General features: G+C 35.1%; 1 protein-coding gene across 1 annotated transcript; it reads right to left on the bottom strand.

Moving 5' to 3' along the window:
• Positions 1 to 1,298: 1,298 nt before the first annotated feature.
• Positions 1,299 to 8,194, bottom strand: LOC115445730. The gene is made up of 11 exons (XM_037440771.1): positions 7,998 to 8,194; positions 7,603 to 7,754; positions 6,858 to 6,976; positions 5,975 to 6,104; positions 4,711 to 4,801; positions 4,120 to 4,282; positions 3,262 to 3,666; positions 3,072 to 3,197; positions 2,827 to 3,000; positions 2,017 to 2,096; positions 1,299 to 1,575 (listed from the first exon to the last, which is right to left on the bottom strand). Exons 1-11 carry the CDS (start codon positions 8,109 to 8,111, stop codon positions 1,339 to 1,341), a joined length of 1,791 nt encoding a protein of 596 aa, XP_037296668.1. The 5' UTR covers positions 8,112 to 8,194; the 3' UTR covers positions 1,299 to 1,338.
• Between the last annotated feature and the right edge of the window lie 4,195 nt (positions 8,195 to 12,389).

Here is a 12,389-nt window from a genome sequence, read left to right as displayed (position 1 = left end):
TCCGAAAGGGACCCCGTCACAACATATAGGTACTAATATGCATAAATACGGTCTTCAAATCCTTATAATAATTAGATTTTACATAAATAACGAAAGGGAAGCCGGCAGTCATCGGGTTATACGGACCTTTCGCCACTAAAATAACAAAAAACATTTCATTTAAAAATCACATTAAACATATATAGGGTTATCACAAACCTATAAAAATAAATTACGAAAAAAGATAATCTGAATATGCTTTATTCCGATAACGGTGGTGCCCTAAATTTCAGTAATTTGAAGGGTTCAATGTAAAGCACAATAAACAGTAATACGGTCACGTACGTGATTGACATCAATAGATACTCTATTCAACTATTCTTCAATTTGGGTGACAGTTTAAATATTGTGACATGCTTTCCGAAGACAGTGGTATTTATTATATGACCTCGATAATGAAAAACACAATACATAAAAAGTACAATCAATGTGACAACGAACATATATTATTAACTTGAGAAGTAGAGTAGATTTCGACTTACGAAAATAATCATTCATCTTTAAGAAGCGGCGATAACCTAGTTGGTTGTGGAACGGACTGCCGAGACGAATGTCCGCAGGTTCAAAATCCAAGAACACACACCTGTGACTTTTCAAAAAAAAATATTTGTTTAATCTTTGTGAATTATCGCTTGCTTTAACAGTGAAGGAAAATATCGTGAGGAAACCTGCATACCTGAGAAATTCTCTATAGGAATTTTCGAGGGTGTGAGAAGTCTACCAATCCGCACTAGGCTAGCGTGGTGGACTAAGGCCTAATCCCTCTCAGTAGTAGAGGAGGCCCATGCCCAACAATGGGACAGTATATAATACAGGGCTGATAGTATATATATATTTTAAATGAAACCTATAACAATACAGCCTCTCTCTTGAAATAAGTTTCAATTTAGGGAAGCATATCTAGATCCTACAGCACCAAATGAACGAATCAACGGGAGTGATTTAATTAACGCAATTCCTAACCAGTTTCTGGACCTACCTCTTCCCTGAAAGAGTGTCAGAATGAAAAGAATAGTAAAGGTGATAAGCCGCTGTAAGGGATTATTTTGACATATTTCGCTAGCTTTTAACTTATCGATCTCTCTCCGATATGACGATAGGAACACACGAAAGAGCGGGTGTCCTGGTTGCTCTACTGCCTACCCCTTCGGAAATAGAAGCGTGTTGTATTTTTATTAACTACACTCTACAGAACATTCTGGGGAACTAAATAGGAACAAAAATGAAAACCATCATGAATTTCAACTTTTATTTACATTCGCCAATACAATTCCAAAATATAAACAATAGACCTAAACACTACACAAAAAATAAAGTTAGCACTAAAAGGCCGGGGGTCGCACAGCCCGCGCCGTTTCCCAATATCTCTTTCTCATAGTGTTTCAAATAAGGCATGTATTTGAGGACCATGTTCATCATTGGTCCTCTATCGTTAGTTTTATTGCTTTTCACTTCTGGTGGGCTGTCAGTTTGTTTGTAATTTGAGTTTTCATCAGATTCCAATTCTTCGGTTATATCTCGGAGATCTCGACGCACCTGTAATGCACGTACTTTTTACCACTTATATTGTGTTTTGTAGTAATTTTGATCATCTCCATTGATTCCGATGTATAAAACTAACTTTTGGCTATGACTTCGCACGCCTTAAAAGTTATTTCGTGACAAATATTTATCGGGAAAAAGTAGCCTATAGCATTCAGGAATTATGTGGCTTCTTATTAGTGAAATAAATATCAAAATCGCTTTAGCAGTTGCTGAGATTAGCGCGTTAAAAAAAAACTCTTCAGATTTATATACTAGTATAGATTACTTGAGTTAATCATCAAATTTATTTTAAGGCAATTTTGAATTCATACGTCAAAAATCACAATACAACTTTATGCAACAACATTCTTTAAAATATTCACTTTTCAAACTAAAGGAGAAAAACAACGCAATTAACATAAGAAAGTCTAGATAGAGGTCAAGATTAGTAACCTTCCCTTGTCCTTGTGGAGTAGGGCCCAAGGTCCGCTCCATGCGGTCTAACGCGTCTTGTAGCGCACGAACAGTCTCGGCTGGAAAATAATTATACAATTAAACACGACCTAGAATTGTGATAGAATGTGGAACAGGTGGTAGGACTCTCATATATGAGAGTCCGCCTAGGTAGGTACCACCGCAATTTCTATTTCTACCATCAAGCAGCAGTGTTTAGTCACTATTATATTCCGGTTTGAAGGGCATTGTAGCCAATGTAACTACTGGACATAATAAGACTTAACATCTCATGTCTCAGGATGGCGAGTGCAGTGGAATACCAAACAATACTTTGTAATTCAAGGTGGTGAATGGTGATGTTTCTTCTGTCTATGGGCGGATGTATCTCTTACTATCAGGCGAAAGGCAAGCTCGTCTCGTCATTCAAATAATAACAAAAAAAAGTACGGGAAGACAGTAATATACGTAGATGTTTATACATTCTGCAATATAAGTCATGATGAAAAAAACTTCTTAAAAATGAATTATATTAAGATAACTATCTGTTAAATCTCGATTTGAACTACAATTTACTTTCTCACGACTGTATTGGCAAATGTGATTACTTCTTCTAAGGATTCTGGAGTTACATCACTATATAGTTTTCGAATAATCTAAAGGTATTTTGACAAATTTTTTATATATTTTTTAATGCTGCTAAAACAAAATGCACTACTACAAATATCTTAATCTTTGTCTAGTAAATCTTGATTGAAAGCCTTAAAAACTAGTATCCTTTTCATTTACATCCGTACTTCTGAAACTTACAATCATTAAGAAAATCTTCAATATTATCAATAACGTTAGTTTCATTATTCGTGTACATCAATGTGTTATTCAACATTGCATTTTTTAGTCTTTTCACAACCAATGTATCGTTTTCTGACATTACCGTAGTGGTGGTACGTATTTCCATTTCCTTAACATTACTTTCATTGTCTCCTGAAATTTTAATATCTGGTTTATATCAAGTCGTTTGCCACTAAACAATTTTACTGAGAAGGGATTTCTACCAGTAACCAAAGGAATCTTAGCTTCGATAGACGTTGTGTCGGTCACGTCATCAACTTCTTTAAATTCGTAATCAGTATACAAGTCCTTCTCGGTTATCGGTGCTTCTTCTATCATCTTATGAACATCTGGAACATATATTTATGTTTAATTCTGCATGTATTCTTTCAATAATATACGTTATTCACTTACTTTCATATTTGATGACGTTCAAATCTTCCATATTATATGTTTTCGGTCTGCCAATGAGACTAATTTTCTTCGTTCGTTTACGTGATTTATCTTTTACTGATGGTAGGGTAGCAAGGGTCACGTTATGCAATTCTGTGACGTATGCAATTTTGTATAAATCAGCTTTTGCATCTTCAAGTAAGACTATATCCGCAACATCTCTTTTCTGTATGTAATTGTTACGTTCTGTACCAATTACCACGTTGCTCATTGCTAACATCGCCATTTTTGTTAAAAATATCTCGTCCATACTCCCGTGAAAGTTTAATGACTCGTTTGCTTCTATTTCTAGAACTGTATTTAGCGTAACGTACTCTTCTATTGTCATTGTATTGTCTACCTCATAATTATTCATAAATTCTGGTTCTGAAATTAATGTATCATGCGTTTCTTTATTATTTTCTTTTGTGGTGTATGTTCCTTCGCAACAAGAAGACTTAAATGTCGGTATAACAGAAGCTACTAAATATACTGTTCTAATAATTTTAAACTAGAATAAATTTTAAACAATTACTGTTACTTTTTACAATAACAATTTTAAAATATTATGCCGCAACTAATCGTAATATTGAATATACAGGCAAAACTGGTAACAACGACATAGGAGGAAACATCTAATCTTGACGCTATATTCGATAGTCGTTACAAAACGATAATATTTCATCAAAATTGTTTTTACCGGGACATCGTCTTTTATTCGTTATAACCGATGTATCGTTTTAACCGGTTTCTACTGTACTTCTATCTATAACTAGCAAATAACACACAACCACAGCCACCCTGTCTGGTACGTCAAGGTAACATGAAAATAATACGAACGATATGTGCACAATGCGGTCAGCAGGGGATCAGGAAGTGATCTGGTCTCGCAGGCGGCGGCCGCGGGGCCCGGTGTCCACAGCGCATGCGCGGCGGGAGGTCCGCGAGGGGCGAAATTACACACCAGACGCTCCGTGCTGCGGAGTCGTCCGCGCCAGGGGGCCTGAATAAAAACCTGGATGTAAAGAACTTCTGACAATGACATGAACACTAATGCTACAGAATAATTTCATGTTGCATTAAAATTTTAAATACTAGGTCTATTCTAATATATACATGTCTATATATAACGTCGTAGGGTTGCGAGTGAAGTACTTTACCATACAGTGTTTGGAAATTCAAATTTTGATGTATTAAGTAATGTCACTGATATTTTGGGTAGTTGTGACGTAAATGATCAGCCCATCTCAACAGTATATAAATGCAAGAAATAAATCCAAATATCACATTCACACATGACCCTAACCACGGAAGAAGGTTGAATCTCCTCTGGTAATGAACCCACGACCTTTAGTATAAGAGTTTCTAAGCCAATTATACTGCGCTGTGTCACAGATTATCTGATGCATGAACGTTTTAAAAATAGCGTACCATGAACCGGCTCCTGCCACATCCCACCATGTACGTCTTCGCCCATAGCATTTGTGCGAAATCGCCGTAGTACGCCGCTTTGTTCGTGGCACTAGAATTTGGAAACATGCTTTAATGTCTGGAGCATTTTGTAGTTTATTATGGGAATAAGAACTCTAGCTTAAAGATTCTTGATTTAATGACAATATGAAACTCCAAAGATGACTATAAATTTGTATTTGAAAGCTTCACGAGTATGGTAAACACGTACCATACACTATTTACAGCCGTTTTTAATAGACGATCCAAATCTCAATCTTCACTCCGGGAATGAGCCAATCAAAGGTCATTTGTAAATATGTCAAAGAAAAATTTATCTGATTGGTAAATTTTTGAGATAGATCGAAAAAAACGACTTTATGTAATGTGGCGTGTCAATTCGAATGCAAGTGGTGGCAAATTTAGAATACTCTAATTATTGTATTTATAAAAAGACGATGATCTTACGACTTATGCCGGCTTCGTAGTCATTTATTAATCATGTGAGGCTCGAAAAGGGGGGAGGGGTTCGGAAATAAATTCACGAAATATTACAAGGAGGCGGGGGAAGATTAATGAGATATTACATGTATTTATTTATCATTGATCGCGTGATTTCTAAACCAAAAAGCGGCGCGTGACCTTTGAATAAAAAAAGACGTGATTTTGGGTAAAGGGGGGAGGATTTTCGAAAATTTCACCACATATCACCAAGGAAGGAGGGGTGGTTGTGTCACTAAAATCATCACGATTAATGGACGACACCTTATTAGATCTACACAAGCTGGTAGCGGAATACCACTCGCTGGATCCCGGAACGACCCTTAATCCTCTAATCAACGCATGCAAAATCCGTCCAAAAGCTTCTTTTCAACTAATACTTACCTTTACATATCCCATGATCTCCAACAAACAAATATCTTAACTTTCTGTCAATTTTATATCGTCCCTATCCTTGAGGTTCAAACGCCTCATGATCATGATTTTGTCACCCGCATTGCTATGGAGGGAAGTGGACAATTAATATATTTTCCAACTCCTCCCTATCTTTCTATTTGATTAATTATTCTATTTGATAGTGACATATTAGTTTTCCCTGAGACTCGCCGAGCTTCACCGCTTGGTGTCATAAAATGCATGCCACTATTGATCCTGGCTTACAGGAGTTGTAGTGATGGGTGTGAGGGCCGGAATCTTTATTAATTTTATATCAGGTTTTGCTAATCGCAAAATAAAAAATACTTACGGTATATACGAGGTAACATTGCCTCTGTAGAGCATGGCCTGCATATGCCACAGATCTATCATAGACTCGACCCTGAGCCCGGGCGCCTCGCCCACCACCGACGCCACGCACTGACCTACTGATACTGAATCTGAAACAGTTTAATCGAGTATTGTGTCGACGGTTGAAATTGATGGTTGAAAGGCTAATTAATTAAAGTGTAATTTTTTCAAAAAAATTAACTAGTTTTAAAAGAAACAGAAAAAGTGCTAATTTTAAATATGTATAAAACTTATTGTAAAAATTGCCGCTGTTAATAAGCGTCTCAACCGTCAATATGTATTTGAAATATTAGCTTTTGCCCAAGGCTACGCTAACGTGAAAAAGTTTTCTGTAATACATATTATCCCGAGATATAGGACTCGGGAGTAATGCTTCCTATTAGTGAAAAAATAATTCAAAATCGCTTTAGTAGTTCCTGAGTTTAACGCGTTCACACAAACTTTTCCTCTTTATAAGATTATGATAGCAAATTGTATTATAGGTATAGTTCTGAGAAGAATTGATAGATAATGGTCTCAATATAAATGATAATTCTGATGACTAGAAGTAATAGAAACTAATAACTACCTATAAAATATTTATAATGGTAAACTTGTAATCAGTCGCTGCCTAAGGCACTGTACTAAGGCCTTTTGCAAAAGCAAAAAGATGACGCGAGGCCCGGGCGGAGTCAAAAACTCCTTATCTTTAACAGCTTCGACAGAAAGATCTTAAAAAATGTCCATCGTGGGAGGCCCCGTAAGCGCAAGACCCCGAGCGGCTGCCCGGTTCGCCTACCCCTAATGCCGCCTCTAAACCCGAGTTAGAAAAAGTCACTAGATTTAAAGGTGAAATACGTTACAGAGATCACGACAAATGTCCCGTTCCTCAGGCGTGCTCACGGGTCGGCACTGGTCAGCCAACGTTGTGCTTCGCGAGCTAGTTCCTCCACCCAGCGCTGTCGAACTAAATACTATTAATCTTTAAGAAAAAAGGATAAAATTATTAGTTTGTATTATGTACTTAAAAGGATTCGATAGCATGTCATCGACGGCCTTAAATTAAAATAAAAAGGGAAAGAACTAAACATGTCGTCATCGACGGCCTTAAATTAAAATAAAAAGGGAAAGAACTAAACATATTACATAGTTTAGTCGTAAAAGAGCTCTAGGAATACAGTTACAACAATTTAAATACGAAAAATACATATTATTGTTCTATAGAAGGCATTGCTATTTCCAAACGACTGCCTACAATAATTATCATACATAGTAAAATATGTTCACGATATTATCCCAAAATAAGACAGCAGAGATGCAACTATTGCACTTAAACTACGCCGAGCTTGTTTCAGTCTTCCCATCTTGTCACTTGAACATACGCTTTCAGTTAAAGTACAGCCAGCTCGAAATTAAGGACAATATTAGTATGAACACTTTAGTGGCGTATCGTGGGTTTTGTTGCCCGGGGCGGACCCAATTTAATAAATTTACTTTGTGAAAGAAACACTATAATTAAGATTTCTTTGGGGTATGAAAAAGTATAGTACGGCTGGTTTAAAACTATGTTGTTGACTTCATGAACGAGATATCGCTAATCATACCAACTTCAGCATATTGCCGGCTGGTGGCAACCTGCGTGACAGGCGCCCGCGCGCCGCCTCGCTGCGCCTCCTGTTCAACCGAGCTATCAGGCGCACCTTCTCATCATTTGTGATAGGAGCCTCTATGTATCCCATGCAGTTGGGGCTGGGACCTTCCTAAAATAAACAGATCTTCAATTTACCGGTAAATTATAGAAAATCATTATTTTCCAATTATCTTAAGAAAGAGCATGGAACGGTTTCCGCTGACCTTCCATGGACACTATTTCCAATGGAATTTATCGGCATATCTAGAATGAACTGACTGGACCTAAGTACAAAGAAGAAGAAGACAATAGTTTTCCACACAATTATCCTGTCTTATTTCTTAGTCCTGTTCATAACAAAGTATCAACTTACAGGGTACTGACAGAATGTATGTGCATTAATGTGTCCACATATTTTGGAGCCGCAGTAGTTAACTCTGGAACACGACGCCGCACTGATCACGACGAGCAAGGCCACGCATTGCATGTTTAAACAATAAATTTTTCACATTTTTTATTTTTATACTTCGCCACGTTTATAATTTTGACGTAACTTCTTTCAGTTTCTGACAGCTGTGTAAAAGTACATAAGCTGTTTCCAAATAGTTTAAAGTCTAAAATTAGCTTCCACGTTTGACTAAGCCCCGTATTGCCCCGTATTCACAAACGTTACTTAGCTAAGTACGGAGCAATGCTGTCATAAATCTGTTCAGTGTTTTCGGCATCAGAACCTTCGTGCGTGGACAAAAGGACATTGTGATTGGCTTATATTGAGATATTTTTACCTTAGTTGACTTTCAGATAAACAGAGCCTAAGAAAACTATAAAATTGCCAACACTATGCGTTCGGGCGCACTGAACGTCTTCATAGTATTGTTTGTGAAACTGCGTGTAAGAGGAGATCCTGTAAGTATTTAAGTTGAAACTAAATGGCCCTAAATGTTATTCTAGAAAAAATAATACATTTCGCTGCATACGTAACAAGTCCATGTCGAATCCAGAAATTATAATTTTTTCGGTATTTTTAAATAAAAAACGATAATTTCTACGCACTGTTTATTTAAAAAAACATATAAGACCATATTACCCACTACAGTCACAAATGAAAATAAATACAGCATTGAGCTTAGCCAATTTTCTGTACAAAGCATAAAATGATATTCCTTTGAATCCATTACCATAATAAACAATATTGCCTTTAAGGCTTATTTTCTTTTGAATTAGAAATACACCGGAGTATACAGAGTGTTATTTAAAAGGAGGATCAGACCTTTAATGATAAAAGAAGGAAGATCTTGCTCAACATTACTAAAAAGGTAAATAATTAACTAATTAACATTAAATGGTTAAATCTTTTACTTTTACAAAATCAATCACAAATATTGACAGTAACAAATGAACGCCTTTTGAACAACACCCTGTATACTTGTATAATGATTTTAGCACTATTATAACCATAAATAATTTTGCCTAACTACATACATGCACTACATGTAACATCCATATGCCTATGGACTAAGCATATAATTACTACCAAATTGCCTTACAATATTATAATCCTTTACGTCTAGTAAAGGTAATATTTTGACCCTTTTTCTACAAAGCAAACTTTATAATATAGATCAAAACGTACGATCAAATAATTTAATTGTGTTTAAAGTTATTTCTTTGAGTAAAAAAAAATCTATGTTCTTTATCTTAATTTTATTTTCTTGATAATCTGAACATATTCCATTTCCCCAATTTAATGTTTATTATCCAATATCGGCAACAGATGTCCTAGAAACATGAAATGTATACCCTAATAGGTAAATAGAAGATGTAAGTTTTTAAGTTCATTATAAATAAAAGTAAAAATATGGGGATAAAAAATTATATGCGTATAGTATTGGAATAAAATGCTACAAAAACGTTAGTAATAATGACTTTAAAGTCAATATAAATTGGAACCTGCGGAGAGGTTGCTACGAACTATTGTTACTAAATCTGAAAACTATTGCAAAATAAATGTAAAAAAATATTAAAACTTACAACCTACCGTAACTGCCGCATTGCTGACATTAATACACATTGAATATAATATGGCAATAGATAAATCTTAGAATATACTTAACTACGCATTTATAATTGAAAATTTAACACTATATTTTTGCAGCAACGTGGGGACCGACGAAATTGGAATTACTGTTACTATTTATTCATAATCTACTAATTTCAATATCGCATACATTTGTTACAACACAAAAATCCTTTTCTTTTGTCAATCGAACATACTTTTTACAGTGCGATTTATTTTTTATACCACTGTTTGTAACATCCTGCATATAATATAAAACTACAGTGAAAACCGGTTATAGCGACATCGAAGAGATCACCAAATCTGGACGATCTCCGATTGTCGTTATAAACGATACGCTTTTTATATGCATTTATTTAGAGACCTTACTATTTAGTCGTTATAACCGATGCGTCGCTATAAGCGGAGTCGTAATAACCGGTTTCTACTGTCTTATCAAGGGGATGCGAAATACACACATTGTAATGCCTACAATTAATTTACATAGAGTTTACAATCTACAACGATATTTATCATTCGTAATAATATATAATTTACGCAAATCTTACAAAGTTCCGTAAAATCCATTATTACTATAATATAGTTTTCATTACGATAGAATTACTAACTTAAGTCTAAACTAATTATCCTGATAAATAGTCAAGCATTTAAATACACACTATATTTTTTACAGAGTATATTTTGTGATTTTTTGACTGATTATATAAACCATTATCTATATAAAAATATATTATATGTTCTTAACATAAACAAGTAAGCAGAAGGAGTACTAATTTCGCCTACAGAAAACTGTCTATACTTTAGACCAAAGAAAATACAGAATGAGTTCAAGACACTGTGGCTCATTCTGCGTAGATCGGACCACCAACAGCTAAAAAAATTAAAAAGTTGTATAATTGTAAAATGTAGGCAGATATTGTAATTTTGACTTTACGGATGAACAACACCTCAGTCCCCCCGTGAACATGGAAGCTGCAAAGTCTACGAAACGTCGGGAGAATACTAAAATAATAAAACCGCGATAAAATACGAAAAATAGTTTAATTTCAAATCCTGAATAATTTCATCCTTCCTATATTACCTTAAACGTAATGTGATATACTGGCATAATTATGGCGGTCGAGAGTGACATTGATGCCCAGTCTTCGCCCACGGTGAGATCTTACAGCGATGCTCCATATATATTATAATTCTCTTTGAGCGATGCTGTCGCGGATTTCATATTGCCATGATGGATGTATGTATATTTATTCCTCTTTCACGAAAAAAATACTCAACGAATTTGGAAGACCCTTTACAGTAATATTGGATATACATCAGAATAACGCACAGGCTAAAATTTATAATGATTATGTGAAATTTGGTCATAATATAACGATACATATCAAATAAGTCGGAAAGAAATTGCTATCTTGGCGTATGCTGCTTAAACCGTTGGAGTTAGACAAAGATGATATACCGTAGGATTGTTTGTCTTAAATAGTTCTAAATAAATGTCCGCGACAGCATATATCTACCTTTTATGTGGAAGCCACTATGACCAAAATAAAATGACCAAAATAGTGAGCCATTTCTGTCTGTGTGTTGTCGATTTTCTTAAAAATGTATTGAACGATTTTTTGAAGTGTCGTATGGAGATAATTGATCCTAGGATGGTTATAGGCTACTTTCTATCCTAGGAAAATATATAGCGGGTTTTTATCCCGGAGAAGTCATTCACGCGGGCGAAGCAAAGCTAGTATTATATATATTTGCCCGGGACGATCTCCCTAAGTTTATTTCAACTACTGTAACCAACAATTAAGTGCAGAGTAATCTTACGTTAATAATAATATAGATAAATATGGATAACATACTCTATTATAAGGATTTTTTCTAGCACAACATATAAGTCTATAATTGAACATAAAACTGAAATTCCTTTGAATTACTACTTAAAGAAAGTATATTAATATAGGTCTTAATTTTCAGACTAATCATCAATATTATGAGGTATTATAAATGTATTGCAGACTTACATATTACAAGTTTAATATAAATATTTATAGTGACCTCTATTGATAACTTTGTATGAATTATTTCTAAGCCATCTTTGTTGGCACCTATTGTGATATCCTCATAGATTTGGAGCTTCTTAAGATACCTTACCTTATATAATTTTAATGTGCTATTCTAATAGTTATAATACGTTTAATTATATTTTTAAAATACTAAATGCACACATAAATAGCATTAAAGTGGCAAAATACAAATGTGTTCAATATATTGTAGCTGCTTTCCCTACCCTTTGTGTGATAAAAATGTGTGTGTGTATGTGTCTGTGTGTGTGCGCGCGTGTGTGTGTGTGTGTGTGTGTGTGTGTGTGCGCGTGTGTGTGTGTGTGTGTGTGTGTGTGTGTGTGTGTGTGTGTGTGAGTGTGTGTGTGTGTGTGTGAGCGCGCGCGTTTTTGTGTGTATCTAAGAGTATCATATTACCTTACAGTGGCGATAACGAAAAGGAACCCGTCATAAAACATATAGGTACTAATATGGATAAATACGGCCTTCAAATCCTTATAATAATTAGATTTTACATAAATTACGAAAGGGAAGCCGGCAGTCAATGGGTTATATGGAGCCTTAGCCACAGTTACCTTGAACAGAGCGTGAATATGCAATTGAATACGCAAATCCTTATAATAATTAGATT

The sequence above is a fragment of the Manduca sexta genome, chromosome 20, assembly GCF_014839805.1.
Source record: "Manduca sexta isolate Smith_Timp_Sample1 chromosome 20, JHU_Msex_v1.0, whole genome shotgun sequence".
NCBI classification, from domain to species: domain Eukaryota; kingdom Metazoa; phylum Arthropoda; class Insecta; order Lepidoptera; family Sphingidae; genus Manduca; species Manduca sexta.
The sequence above is the reverse complement of the archived record's forward strand: the minus strand, read 5'-3'. Positions and strand labels throughout refer to the sequence as shown.

What these genes read in the sequence shown, in the direction of transcription:
- LOC115445730 (XM_037440771.1), bottom strand. Translation starts at nt 8,111, where the DNA reads ATGCAATGCGTGGCCTTGCTCGTCGTGATCAGTGCGGCGTCGTGTTCC. An exon ending in GGACATTTGTCGTGATCTCT is followed by an intron (nt 6,105 to 6,857) that starts GTAACGTATTTC and finishes AAACTGTTTCAG; the next exon opens with ATTCAGTATCAGTAGGTCAG. An exon ending in TGAAGATTTTCTTAATGATT is followed by an intron (nt 2,097 to 2,826) that starts GTAAGTTTCAGA and finishes ATTATTTTCCAG; the next exon opens with CCGAGACTGTTCGTGCGCTA.